At 37.6% G+C, this 15,173-nt stretch overlaps 1 protein-coding gene across 2 annotated transcripts in view; it reads left to right on the forward strand.

Annotated features, from left to right (window-relative positions):
• The first annotated feature begins 739 nt into the window (after positions 1-739).
• The window catches only part of si:ch211-225b11.1 (uncharacterized protein LOC561694 homolog), a 56,205-nt gene continuing 41,771 nt past the window's right edge, over positions 740-15,173 (forward strand). Inside the window, exons 1-2 of one of the 2 annotated variants that reach the window (XM_024417633.2) lie at positions 740-846; positions 5,825-5,959. In XM_024417633.2, the coding sequence (XP_024273401.1) occupies positions 843-846; positions 5,825-5,959 (139 nt within the window). In that variant the 5' untranslated portion in view covers positions 740-842. Of the gene's footprint in view, positions 847-1,954; positions 2,729-5,824; positions 5,960-15,173 lie in introns of those variants that run through there. The other variant, XM_024417631.2, reaches the window with a different exon arrangement.

Raw genomic sequence — 15,173 nt, forward strand, 5'->3', positions numbered from 1 at the left:
GAATATGTACATACAAATATATGAATGAGCGATGGCCAAACGACATAGGCAAAATGCAGTAGATGGTATAGAGTACAGTATATACATAGGAGATGAGTAATGTAGGGTATGTAAACATGATATAAAGTGGCATTGTTTAAAGTGGCTAGTGATACATTTATTACATCCAATTTTTAATTATTAAAGTGGCTAGATATTTGAGTCAGTATGTTTGCAGCAGCCACTCAATGTTAGTGGTGGCTGTTAAACAGTCTGATGGCCTTGAGATATAAGCTGTTTTTCAGACTCTCGGTCCCAGCTTTGATGCACCTGTACTGACCTCGCCTTCTGGATGATAGCGGAGTGAACAGGCAGTGGCTCGGGTGGTTGTTGTCCTTGATGATCTTTTTGGCCTTTCTGTGACACCGGGTAGTGTAGGTGTCCAGGAGGGCAGGTCGTTTGCCCCCGGTGATGCGTTGTGCAGACCTCACTATCCTCTGGAGAGCCTACGGTTGTGGGCGGAGCAGTTGCCGTACCAGGCGGCGATACAGCCTGACAGGATGCTCTCGATTGCGGATCTGTAAAAGTTTTATAGGTATTAGTCCGCTGTGGCGGACTTTAATATTGCTCAGCAGCGACTCAAACTTTGCAGATGTTTCTGATTAATAAACAAAGCCATGCTGGTGGGTGGTACCAATCAAATAAAACCCAGCCTTCAATTAAACATAGGCGAAAAAAATGTTATACGTAATTTCATAAGACACGTCATTGGCACAATTTTGCATGAAGCAGGTAGTTCGGTTTTGCCATATCATACTTTGACTAAAACGCTAATTTATTGACTTACATCATTGTGCAACATCATGGGTAAGCTCTGGCCATCTTTCAACTCGAAAAAGTAGATTTCTAATGTTGTGGGCGTTTAAACTCTCCCAGTTTATATGTCCCACTCTTTCTGAATTCACCCTATATTGAAATCTAAAACCACAAGATCTCTTTGTTTCTGGGTACTACTGATAATTGATTTCCTTAGATAGTGAGGCTTTTTCCTCCAAATAAAATGATTAAGAATCGCATCTAAATCCTTTACAAGTCAAGTGATAATGAAAGATAATCAACTGAAAAGGTTTGATTTGAGTGTTTACACAGGCAGCCCAATTCTGATATTTTTTTCACTAATTGGTCTTTTGACCAAACACATGCAATCTTTTCACGTCTGCGCTTTTCAGAGATTATCTTATTTGTTGAAAGACCAATTAGTGAAAAAAATGGGTCTGCCTGTATGAACGCAGCCTTTAAAACAGTGACGTCAGACATCGCACCAATGGTTTATATTTACACTTGATGATTTATAAGGGGCACTGTTTTGAAGCCCCTGCGCCTCCATCTTGGCACTCCCTCACTGTCGTAAAACACATTTTGGAGCTATAGAAATGCATGTATTAATGTCTCAATTCGTTTCTGCCACGTATTAAAGACCCCTTAATGCATACTTTTAAATTATATAATGTGAGCTAAACATAAAAATAAAACCTGAAAAAATATATAAAAACCTTTTCCCTAAAGTATAATTATTAGAGACTACTAATGTTACGGTGGTCCCCACTACAACAAAATAAAAACTTAATGTAATTTTGTAAATACATGTGACACTTAATTGAAATACTGTGGAATTTCATTCATTCTTAGGAGGACTGCGCCTACAGGGTAGAGCCAATATGGCCGACCGGTGGCCTCAGAGCCTGTCAATGGCCAATACATAGCATCGGCAATCCAGGGATTATATACATAATTGCATCACACTCGACTCTAACCAAATATGAACCTTAACCACATTGCTAACCTTATGCCTAACCCTAACCTTAAATTAAGACCATTTTTGTGTTCATTCATTTTGACTGCCAATTTGTAGTTTGTGGCTGTGGTAACTAGTGGAAACCCCACAACAAGGGCATCGCTAGGAAACTACGGCACGTAGGGGCGGGTTCCCGATTTTTTTTTATGACAGTACATAAGCAGGTAGAATGAACAGTTTTAGGTCAATGTTTCGGTGGGTTCATTGAGAAATAATAAGAACTGGTAGGTTACCGGGAGTTTAGTGCATATTATCCTGCATGTGAATTGATGGTAAATCGGGGCATTAGTTGGGATATGTCAGGCAGTCGTCGAATGAGGTATCATCTGATGCCTACAGTAAAATAGCGCACGTTATAGGCTAAAGCTAGTATACCAATATAATTGTGTTTAATAAGGGAATTGAGTTGTCCAGTTGTCTGTAGCCTATTTGGTTTAGACATTTTACTCGTGCGCCTATTATATATTTCCTGCTATAGGCTTTGTTCATAATATTCAGTATTATCCTACTGATTTATTATATTATAAAGGTTCTCGTCACATTTAGCCTATTGATTAAGCTGAAACTTCGACTGTTATCTGTTAGTAAGTGGCATAGTAGCCCATGACTTAATTGAAATTGTTGGTGAGAGTCAAGACTATTACACTTTTACAATGGGAGTGGGGTCCGAAAAGACATCATCCACCACCAAGGGAGTCTACAAAGAGGAGACTGATATTGCTTTGAAAGCACCTTTAAACGTGAATGCTATGTTATCAAAGAAAGTGGGGCACGCGACAGCAGAAAGAGCCACCTGGGGTCGCCGCCTTGAGTTCGTCCTCGCGTCAGTGGGGTACGCGGTGGGACTTGGGAACGTGTGGCGCTTTCCATACCTCTGCTACAGGAGCGGTGGAGGTAAGCATGTATATGTGGAAGTATACATCCAGAAAGATTTTTCGGTTTGTTTAATTTAGAAACGAGTGTAATTACTGAGCACAGTCACATGAAGTTTGCAATCCTGTTTGTTGCATTTTTTTTATTGCAACATACACATGATAAGTGCAGTAAAATGTGTTGTTTTACGGTGTCAGCCATAGTAGTATAGAACCCCTGGAGCAAATTACGGTTAAGTGCCTTGCTCAAGGGCACATCAACAGACTTTTCACTTTGTAGGCTCGGGGCTTTCAAACTGGCGACCTTTCGGTTACTGGACCAACATTCTAACTGCTAGTCTACCTGCCAACAGTTATGATCAATCTGTGATGTAGCCTACATAAACTTTACTTGTGGTGTATGTGCCTTTTGGTTGAACAATAGCCTTACTAATTAAAAAAGGAGAAGCCTTTTCACTCTGCAATAACAAGGTTGCTTTCAGAATAAAGATAATGTGTTCATTTATGTTGGATGTTTGTTTCTTGAAGATGTATGACATTTTGCTTACTTGCTGATTTTAATCTTACTTGCATGCCTTTTATAGAATATAGGATTGAGCCAAATGATGCCATTTGGATTCTGTTTTTAATAAAATGTTGAAACTTGGATCTCAGGGATTCTGTCTGCCACATCCTCTGAAATGCACCACAAAGGAAGACTTTCAGGTTGAGATTAACGTCAAGATGTTATGAATATAAACTGAACTTCTTGAAGGAGCCAGGAGCCACACCACTAGTTTTGCTGGGACTGTCTTGGAGTGGGCTAAGTGGGGAGGGGAAAACTGGCAGAGGTTTTGAACTCTTGTTTGTATTGTTCTATTAAGGAATTATCATGAGGAAGGCAAAAACTCTATCCCAAACTCTATCTTTAAAAACAGCTCTTACACTAAAATTATATGATAATTTTCACAGTGTTATTCAAACCACATAGGTGGAAATATATATATATCATAGGAAAATGACATTTTTGACTGCACTGGTCCTTTATTGTTGCATCATCATGACTTTGCATTGCCTTGGCTTACAGCACAGCTGAGATCTAGGCATGTGTGAGTCGGAAAAACATCAGACCTTCCCAAACAACAGACACGGATGATTATGTGTTCTGTTGTATTTCCTCGTTAGACTTGCCTAGTTAAATACAGGTTAAATAAAATAAATACAAATAGTTTACTTCTTCTCCTGCTTTGCCACGGACCTCACTGTATAACAGAAATGTGCTACCTTGACAGATACCATCACACTGGTTTGCTCAGGCACTTAGAAGGCACTAAATTAATCTGGCATACATTCACATCCCTGGTTTATGTAGCAGACATAAATTGGATTTATAATCTCGTGGGGGAATTGCCTCTTGGTCTAATGGTCAAGATGTATGTTTCTCCTGTGAGGAACCAGGGTTCAAATCCTGTCTGTGACAACTACAATAAGGGGTCTGCATCTCATTCCCTCACCCGAGAGCTTAAAACAAGTAAAAGGACATTTCTAGTTGTAGTTTAGGGAATTAAGACTGTCTTGATTTTATTACAGTAAGACACACCATGTGTTGCCTATTCATCCTCCTTGGTGTTAAGCTATCTGTCATGGTAATTACCATATATGACCGTTTCCTGGGCTAGCAGTCCAGACCTCTATCCAGTTACTGAGATAGGGTGGATCTGCTCTGTAAATGGAGATGCTGTATTGGTGGTAGTAGTAGACAATAGTTGATGGTGCACTGCCTGGGTCGAGTTTCAATTGAATTGAACCAACATTGAGAGTTCATTGTTTCTTGGGCCTCAGGCCTTGAAAAATACAAAATTCAACTGATTGAAAGTATAAGGGGATATCGGTGAGAAATGCCGTGGTCAAGGCTTCGACGGCGCCAGTGCAATGAGTGGAGCTTACTCAGGTGTTCAAAAACGCATATCATGGGCCTCCTTTGCTCTGACATGCACTGCCAACTGTGGGACCTTATATAGACTGATGGGTGCCTTTCCAAATCATGTCCAATCAATTGAATTTACCACAGGTGGATTCCAAGTTGTAGAAACATCTCAAGGATGATCAATGGAAACAGGATGTACCTGAGCTCAATTTTGAGATTCATAGCAAAGGGTCTGAATACTTAAATAAGGTATTTGTTTTTATTTTTGTATAAATTTGCAAAAATGTCTAAACCTGTTGTCATTATGGGGTACTGTGTGTAGATTGATGAGGGGGAAAAAAAGAATTGAATCCATTTTAGAATAAGGCTGTAAGGTAACAATGTGGATAAAGAGAAGGGTTTTTTATACTTTCCAAAGCCGCTGTATCTTGGCACGCATCATTCAAGACTAAGTTTAAGTTGTGTGCAGCGCAATTGACCTACAGGCCGTAGTGAAAACATTTGCACACAAAAAAGGAGGACTTCAGGAGACCGGGGAGTCTCTCTTGTTGGATTTAATTTGATTTAATTGAATTTACCTTGAATATTGCAGCCCATTTGTGTAGGCTATTAGCCAGACAAAATCCGCCGAGTTCAACAATAAATAATGGCTGAATTTATCCTCAAGCCGACTACTTTTTTTTTTCTTGTTTTTTGGTTATGTGTTTCATGTGTCATTTTAAAACAAGTGTATAAATAGCAGCCAAATACAGTATATAGCTATAGATTGTACACTGCAGAATGAAACAATCCCCACTAAGCTAGTGATTTGAGGGTGGACTGACTGTATTATTTGGCATTAATAGACTGGTTTCACGCATAACAACTTCCTATACAAGCTGGGAGGTAGCGTGAGGACGGCTCATGTCATGCAGGTTCAAGTAGCCTATACAGGACAGTTGTATATTAAAATTAAAATATATATTGGTAGCTGATTAGTATGTTGCATCAGACATTTATTTTACAATCAGCAATGTTTGAATTTCCAACATATGTTATTGCCACCAGCCAGCCATTTGTGACACTGTGTATAGCTTTGTGAAATGTTAGGCTTAACAAACTCCGGCCTTGCGGGGGTCTAGAAAAACTGCAAATTAAACAAGACATTTACTGTTTATCTTGAACACTTCTTGTGTTACTAATCTATTTGGCTCCATATCTCCCTTCGTTTAGGTGCCTTTCTCATTCCTTACTTTCTCATGCTGTTTCTGTGTGGCATCCCCCTTCTCTTCATGGAGTTTGCTATTGGGCAGTACACCCGTCTGGGACCGGTGCATGCTCTAGCCACAATCTGCCCCTTGTTCAAAGGTGAGTATTATCCACAGGCCTATGGTTCCCAAGCCTCACATGTTTAGCCTTTATCCACCATTTTCTGTTGGTTTTAGCCAACCTGGAAGAGTCCAGCAAAGAGACAATGATATTTTAATGAGCGCATATGTACAGTAGGCCTACTTGGAACGGGTAAAGGGATTAACATGTGGAGGTTCAGGTTGCTCCTTTGTTCAAAAGGGGAAGGGTTTAATAAACTGTTATCAGGTTCCGGTGTTACTCGACAATGTCATATGACTCAAAATTGGCTTTAAACAATAGTCTACATCTTTGTTGACATGTTATTAATTATTTAGACATTACACATGAATAGCCTATTGGGTTTATACTAGGTATTTGCAGAATAAAATAATAATAGAAGGATTTATGCAATTAACTGCCACTCATAAGTATTTACACTATACCACCCATGCAATCATTTTGCACCATTACTTTCACCCTTAAGTGTTCTTCACTAATTCACTTTTTTTTCAAAAACAAGGTGCACCCTGTTGTTTAGCTTTAATTTAAGCTCTCCTTCCCACGTTAGAGACTCCTGCCCATGTGCTACAAGTTATAAAAGGAATGGCCTTTGTACAAACAGTCCTTTATAAATAAGATTGTTTCTTAAAAGCTGTGCTTGTTTTTTTTCCATCTGTCACATGTTCAGTTTCATACCTACTGTTCATGGGTAACACTTCATGTGTCATACATAAGCTTTCCAGTACACGTAGTGCCTGATGGATTATTTTTAAATGAACTATTTCCAAATATCATTATTAGTATGGACAAAGCCTAAATCATTGTTGTAACTTGTTATGGAGGTTTTATCACACATCATAATGTTATACGTTTTTTTGTTTGTTAACGTTGATCTGAAAGGTTTATTGATGCCACTAGAAATTAAACGTTACCAATAATGTACAAAGTAATATGTAACAGACCCATCCTTAGACCAACTAAGGAGAAATGTGTTGAATTGTATCAAGTAATTCTTTAAAGTTTCAGTTTATTTTGGTTAGATGGGTTTGCACCTGTTATTTTCTGGAGTGAATAACATCATATTCCTTCTTAACCTCATGTTCAATGTTTTATGTCTCAGGCCCGTCTGAAAAGAACAGGTGCAAATGTGACGCAATACAGAGGAAAATCCACATTTGTCCGATTTTTTTTATTTTTTATCCGTGACAATTAACTGTTGGCCAGTCTTCTTTCCATCTAGTTAAATAGTACACTGACATGATGTTTGCCCCATTTTGGCTTCACTTCACAGTGAAAGGAGTGATCCTACAATGTGGGCCTAATTAGTTCAAAAGGAAACCTGTCGTGTGTGTGTACTTATGCCCAGTTTGGTTTGGTATTATAAGGTGATGTGCTGATAAACAGGAATCCAAGTGCACAGGTTAAAAAATATATAATTAACCTTCCCACTGGGCACAAACTGCCCAAACTATACGTTGACAAACTTAGATTGAACATCACTATACGTTGACAAATTAAGTGGAAAATAAATTGGATTTGAAAAAAGTAATCAACTGTTTTGAGGGTGACATTTTAACCACAGGATTATGTCATCATGGTAATCAAGTTTCTACAAAGACAAACCTTTTATAAAATATGTTGACTCTGTACCTTAAAACAATGTACTGGAGAATTGATTTGTCTACAGGTATCCTCTGGTCTCCTATCAAGGGTTTTAACCAAGCCTAGCCCTGCTTAGCTATGATATTTTTCACTGACTATTACCAATGTGCTATTTTTACAAGGAGTAGGTCTAACAGAGCAAATTAATCATCAATGATGCCATTTAGGCTTATATAACCTTTGCAAAGTCATCAACAGCTATTGTTTGAATTCAACGCAGAATTCAACAAACAAAAGGCCTAGCGAAATGTAATGATATTTAGGGCTCGATTCAATCTAAATATCAGGTATCACTGAAGCATTACAGATTTCCCAATTTTCAATTTCAAATGGAGCCTACTTACAGTGTCTTCAGAAAGTATTCATACCCCTTGACTTATTCCACATTTTTTCTTACAGACAAATTCTTCATGCTCTGTCAAATTGATTATTGATCATAGCTAGACAACCATTTTCAGGTCTTGCTGTAGATTTAAGTCAGAACTGTAACTCAGCCACTCAGGAACATTCACTGTCTTCTTGGTAAGCAACTCCTGTGTAGATTTTGCCTTGTATTTTGGGTTTCCAGTGTCTGGTGGAAAGCAGACGGAACCAGGTATTTGGTTTCTTTTTTTTATCCTGAAAAATTATTACAAGCATGCCCATAACGTGATGCAACCACCACTATGCTTGAAAATATGGAGAGTGGTCCTCAGTAATGTGTTGTATTGGATTTGCCCCCAAACATAACACTTTGTATTCAGGACAAAAAGTCAATTGCTTTGCCACATTTTTTTGCAGTATTACAGTATTGCCTTGTTGCAAACAGGATGCTTGTTTTTGAATATTTTTATTCTGTACAGGAGTACCTACAATGTTTATCCATCCTCAGTTTTCTCCCTCATGGTGAAATCCCTGAGCGGTTTCCTTTCTCTCCGGCAATTGAGTTAGGAAGGATGCCTGTATCTTTTGTAGTGACTGGGTGTAATGATACGCCATCCAAAATGTAATGAATAACTTCACCATCCTCAAAGGGATATTCATTGTCTGCTTTTTAATTAAAAAAATTAAAAACATCTACCAATAGGTGCCCTTCTCTGCAAGGAATTTGATAACCTCTGTGGTCTTTATGATTGAATCAGTTTTTGACATTCACTGCTTGACTGAGGGACCTTACAATTATCTGTATGTGTGAGGTACAGAGATGAGGTAGTCATTCAGAAATCATGTTAAACACTATTGCACACAGAGTCCATACAACTTATTACGTGACTTGTTAAGCACATTTTTACTCCTGAACTTTATGCTTTCCATAATAAAGTGATTGAAAACTTATTGACTCAGGACATTTCAGCTTTTAATTTTTAATTAATTTGTATACATTTTGAAAAACATTATTCCGCTTTGACATTATGAGGTATCGTATGTAGGCCAGTGACACCCAAAAATCTAAATGTAATCAATTTTAAATTCAGGCTGTAACTCATCAAAATGTGGATAAAGAAAAGGGATGTGAATACTTCCTGAAGACCCTGAATGCAGCGTTTACTGTGAATGTGGTCTCCGCTAACGAGGGAACATAGCCTTTCAATTCCAATCAAATGAAGTTCAGCATTACAGCGTGATGATGCGTTGGTTGAGATTTTTGGTTGAGATGGAGACGTGAATCCAACATATCAGTTATTAATTTGTAGACTAACTGGAATTAAAGCCAGACTAAGTCAGTGACACTATCCAAGCAGAAGATATTAAAGCCAGATTAAGTCATTAAGTCAATGGAACTATCCAAGCAGAAAATAAATCTCCTTCAAATGTTGATATTTGGTTGCGTTGACGACCAAACCCAATTCAATATCACTTTTAAAATACAATAAATAGCCCATATCAAGTTAGATATGTTAGATTCACGTCTCCAACTCAACCAAAAATACAAGTTAAAGAATGGGATTCAGCCAGTGACTCGTTAATATTTGGTTGCGTTGTCAACCAAACACAGTTCAATATTACATTTGTAATACAGTACATACCCTAAAGTTAATCTTAATGTAACGTTCAACCTTTTAAAATGAGTAACACATCCACGGCCACATTTTGAGTTTACTGTAACTGTATACATTTCTTATGTAATCATAAAGCATGCATGTTCAAGATAGCATGCAAAAGTCTAGGGAGATGGTAGCACCATATACTTTTAATGTAGACCAGTGATAACACAATCTGTTATATAAATAAACAAAATATTCTAATTTTAACCTGGTTGTGCTTTTAAATGGTTGAAAGCGCATTGATAGGGTGACAACTAAACCAAAAATCTGACATTGTTTTTCCATTGGAATTTGGTTGTGCTTTTTAGATTGTTAAAAGCATAGTGATAACACATTGGAAATTCAACTGACTTTTGGTTGTCTTTTTGAGTGGGTGAATATACACTACCGTTCAAAAGTTTGGGATCACTTAGAAATGTCCTTGTTTTTGAAAGAAAATACAATTTTTTTGTCCTTTTAAAATAACATCAAATTGATCATAAATACAGTGTAAACATTGTGAATGTTGTAAATGACTATTGTAGCTGGAACCAGCTGATTTAAAAAAATATATATTTAATGGAATATCTACATAGGCGTACAGACGCCCATTATCAGCAACCATCACTCCTGTGTTCCAATGGCACGTTGATAAACCTGGATTAGCTTAAACATATTAAAATGCTAATTGATCATTAGAAAATCCCTTTGCAATTATGTTAGCACAGCTTTAAACTGCTGTGCTGATATAAAAAAGTTGAGTATCTGGAGCATCAGCATTTGTGGGATCGAGTACAGGCTCAAAATGGGAAGAAACAGAGACCTTTATTCTGAAACTCAGTCTATTCTTGTTCTGAGAAATGAAGGCAATTCCATGTGAGAAATTGCCAAGAAACTAAAGGTCTCGTACAATGCTGTGTACTTCTCCCTTCCCGTCTCAATGTCAACAGTGAATAGGTGACTCCGGGATGCTGGCCTTCTAGGCAGAGTTGAAAAGAAAAAGCCATCTCAGACTCGCCAATAAAAATAAAACATTAAGATGGGCAAAAGAACACAGACACTGGACAGAGGAACTCTGTGGACAATTTTTTAAATTTTCTTTCAAAAATAAGGACATTTCTAAGTGACCCCAAACTTTTGAACGGTAATCTAGGTTGCAATCTCATTGATCAACGTCTCAACCAAATATTACCCAATTATCCACTTTGAAATGACATATTGTGCCCAATGGATTGTCCTTAAATTCAGGTTAAGAAGTTGGGATGGAAGTTCATGTTTGATATATCAACAGTACATTTTATGGCATTGGCATCAGTATCATCACTTATTAAAACAATGTTAATAGAAGTAACAACAATGCAGTGGTTTTCTTAGAGGGGTAAGTCATTTAAACATGTTGCACAAAAGACCGCTCAAAAGCAGTTTCCTGTTTAGGGTGACAATGTACAAACAAATAAGACCAACCACAAATTGTTTCAGATTAATAAACACAATTTTATTAATAGTGAATAATAATTAAGCACTACATTTTCAGGTTATACTGTAGTTCCATTTCACTTTGAACTATTTGTCATGATATACATTTCATGGTGCATTTTCTGACCATTTAGAATTGTTCATGCAAGTTTGTGGCAAATTACATTTTTCTGTTTCCTTGACACATCCACGCTATGTTATCCAACCTAATCGCTGAATGTGTATTAACATTATTTTATTATTTTATTATTTTATGAGCTGACAAACTGTTATTAATGATAATTACACGTGCCATGTTTTCCATATTTCTTACACTTGCTTCATAGCAGATAATTGAAGTGAAGTGTTTGTATGTGTTCATAGTAGTTATAGTAGGTTGGCTTCTGTCAAACTATCTTTCATATCTCTTTGATTGATTGAATAGGGGGGTGGGACTTCCGCCATGATTTGAGGGGTCCGTGTCCAGTTGTAATTAAATGAGACGCAAGTAGTTTCACCCATGATTTGGGAGGTTGGTAATTAGGTTTTGTTATGTTTAATTAAGACTCTATAATTAGGTTTGTGTGGGTGTTGTCTGTGATTTAATGTCTGTTTATATCATCTGACGTAATGTTAGGTAGAACTTGACCTGGGAGTCATGATTTATGACTCCAGATGTCAAATCTGGGATTAGGGACTAATTTCTATAGAAGGATGTTTGTACTCACAAAAAGATAGTTACATATATTAACATATGTAACATTTAAAATATTATTACATTTGTAAGATCATTGAAGATCTCATGCCCATATGAATATAATTCTATCCACTGACGCTGCAGACAACAGTTTTCAACAAGTTACGTTGGTGATGGAAAATGTCTGATGTTCAAAGATCTACATCATCACACAGGATACAGTAGATCACCCGCATAAGCCTTTGCGAGGGTTAAATCTGCGTAAACATAGTTGATTCTGGGTGGTAGATGTAGATGAGTCTGGGTGGTAGATGTAAGTAGGGAGAAACGGGGTGACAGGTTAAAGAGGATATTGTCTGATAGCACCAATTTGATAACCTTAAAGTCTGGTTTCACAGAATTGATTGATGTACTATGAACATATTACATTTAAAATATTATTTGATCAGATTTTTAAGATGACAAAGGATCTCTCACACACACAATTATATCCACTGATGTTGCATACATCCATTTTCTAGAATTATGGTTTACATTTTTACATCCCATACACTAATACTAGTAGAGGGGGGTAGATCAGCTTTAATTTTGCAGATTGTTGTTACGTCCGTCGTCGGAATGAGACCAATGCGCAGCGTGGAAAGTGTACATCTTACTTTATTTTAGATGAACACCCAAAACCAACAAAAGATCAATGAACGTAAACTTCTGCAGGGCTATACAGCAACTGTGCAAAAAAAACAAGATCCCACAAACTCAGGTGGAAAACAGGCTGCCTAAATATGATTCCCAATCAGAGACAACGATAGACAGCTGACTCTGATTGGGAACCAAACCCGGCCAACAAAGAAATAGAAAACTAGAATGTCTACCCATATCACACCCTGACCTAACCAAATAGAGAAATAAACAGGCTCTCTAAGATCAGGGCGTGACAATTGTGGCTATACACACACACACACACACACACACACACTTAGGTTGTCATTAACTAGTTTTTCAACCACTCCACAAATTTCTTAGGACATCTACTTTGTGCACGACACTTAATTTGTCATGACAAACAATTGTTTGCAGACAGATTATTTCACTTATAACTCACTGTATCACAATTCCAGTAGGTCAGACGTTTACATACACTAAATTGACTGTGCCTTTAAACAGCTTGGGAAATTATGTCATGGCTTTAGAAGCTTCTGATAGGCTAATTGACATCATTTGAGTCAATTGGAGGTGTACCTGTGAATGTATTTCAAGGCCTACCTTCAAACTCATTGCCTCTTTGCTTGACATCATGGGAAAATGAAAAGAAATCAGCCAAGAAATCAGCCAAAATTGTAGGCCTCCACATGTCTGGTTCATCCTTGGGAGCAATTTCCAAATGCCTGAAGGTACCACGTTCATCTGTACAAACAATAGTACGCAAGTATAAACACCATGTGACCACCCAGCCATCATACCACTCAGGAAAAAGACGCATTCTGTCTCCTAGAGATGAACGTGCAAAAAGTGCAAATCAATCCCAGAACAACAAGGACATTGTGAAGATGCTGGAGGAAATGGGTACAAAAGTATCTATATCCACAGTAAAACGAGTCCTATATCGCCATAACCTGAAAGGCCCCTCAGCAAGGAAGAAGCCACTGCTCCAAAACCACCATAAAATGCCAGGTTACAGTTTGCAACTGCATATGGAGACAAAAATTGTACTTTTTGGAGAAATGTCCTCTGGTCTGATGAAACAAAAATAGAACTGCTTGGCCATAATGACCATTGTTATGTTTGGAGGAAAAGGGGGAGGCTTGCAAGCCGTAGAACACCATCCCAACCGTGAAGGAAGGGGGTGGCAGCATCATGTTGTGGGGGTGCTTTGCTGCAGGAGGGACTGGTGCACTTCACAAAATAGATGGCATCATGAGGAAAGAAAATTATGTGTATATGTTGAAGCAACATCTCAAGACATCAGTCAGGAAGTTAAACCTTGGTCGCAAATGGGTCTTCTAAATGGACAATGACCCCAAGCATACTTCCAAAGTTGGCTTTAGGCTTAAGGACAACAAAATCAAGGTATTGGAGTGGCCATCACAAAGCCCTGACCTCAATCCCATATAAAATGTGTGGGCAGAACTGAAAATGTGTGTGTGAGCAAGGAGGCCTACAAACCTGACTCAGTTACACCAGCTCTGTCAGGAGGAATGGGCCAAAATTCACCCAACTTATTGTGGGAAGCTTGTGGAAGGCTACCCAAAATGTTTGACCCAAGTTAAACAATTTAAAGGCAATGCTACCAAATACTAATTGAGTGTATGTAAACTTCTGACCCATTGGGAATGTGATGAAAGCAATAAAAGCTGAAATAAATCATCCTCTCTACTATTATTCTGACATTTCACATTCTTAAAATAAAGTGGTGAACCTAACTGACCTAAGCGGGGAATTTTTACTACGATTAAATATCAGGAATTGTGAAGGATTTTAGCCAAATACATTTAAACTCAGTTTATGTAAACTTCCGACTTCAACTATATACATTTGATGTATATATATATATATTTATTTTAAATAGCTAACACTTCGATAGTCATAATAAATAGATTTGCTGACAGTGGACATCCTTGTTTTACTCCACTAGACAGTTGTTAATACTTTCTGTATTACTATTTTACACCTAGGGTTATTATACAAAACTTTAACCCATTGTATAAGAGATTGTCCAGGCGTTTATTTATAAATTTCAGTCGTACTTTATCAAAGGCCTTGTCAAGGTCGACTATGAATACCAGACCTGGTTTCTCAAATGTGTTCTATTGTTTCTAGTACTTGTCTTATATTATCTCCAATGTATCATCCATGTTAAAAGCTGTCTGATTAGGATAAATAATATCTGACAATACCTTTTTTAATTCTTTGCGCTATGCATTTTGCTAGAATTTTGGCATCACAACACTTAAGTGTAAGGGGTCCCCAGTTTTTAGGTGGACTGAATCTTTATATTTAGAACCTGGGTCATGTTTCAGTAATAGTACAATCAGACCTTCTTGCTGAGTATCTGATAATCTACCATTTTTATTGGAGTAGTAATAACATCTTAATAATGGTAGTTTGAGTACATCGAAAAATATTGGTTATGCCTCAACTGGTATACCATCAAGCCCTGGAGTTTTCCCGGACTATAAGACTTTAATTGCATCTAGAAGTTCCTCCTCTGTAATTAGGCCTTCACATGAGTCTTTACCTTAAGTCCAATATATGTTCTAACACTGTATCCAAACCGGCCACGCACCATTGTGCCCAAATTGATTTTTGTCCCCACACACCAAAAACGATCACGACACGCAGGTAGAAATATCAAAACAAACTCTGAACCAATTGTTATTTTGGGGAAGGGTCGAAAAGCATTAAACATTTATGGCAA

Source organism: Oncorhynchus tshawytscha, linkage group LG04, assembly GCF_018296145.1.
Source record: "Oncorhynchus tshawytscha isolate Ot180627B linkage group LG04, Otsh_v2.0, whole genome shotgun sequence".
Taxonomy (NCBI): Eukaryota; Metazoa; Chordata; class Actinopteri; order Salmoniformes; family Salmonidae; genus Oncorhynchus; species Oncorhynchus tshawytscha.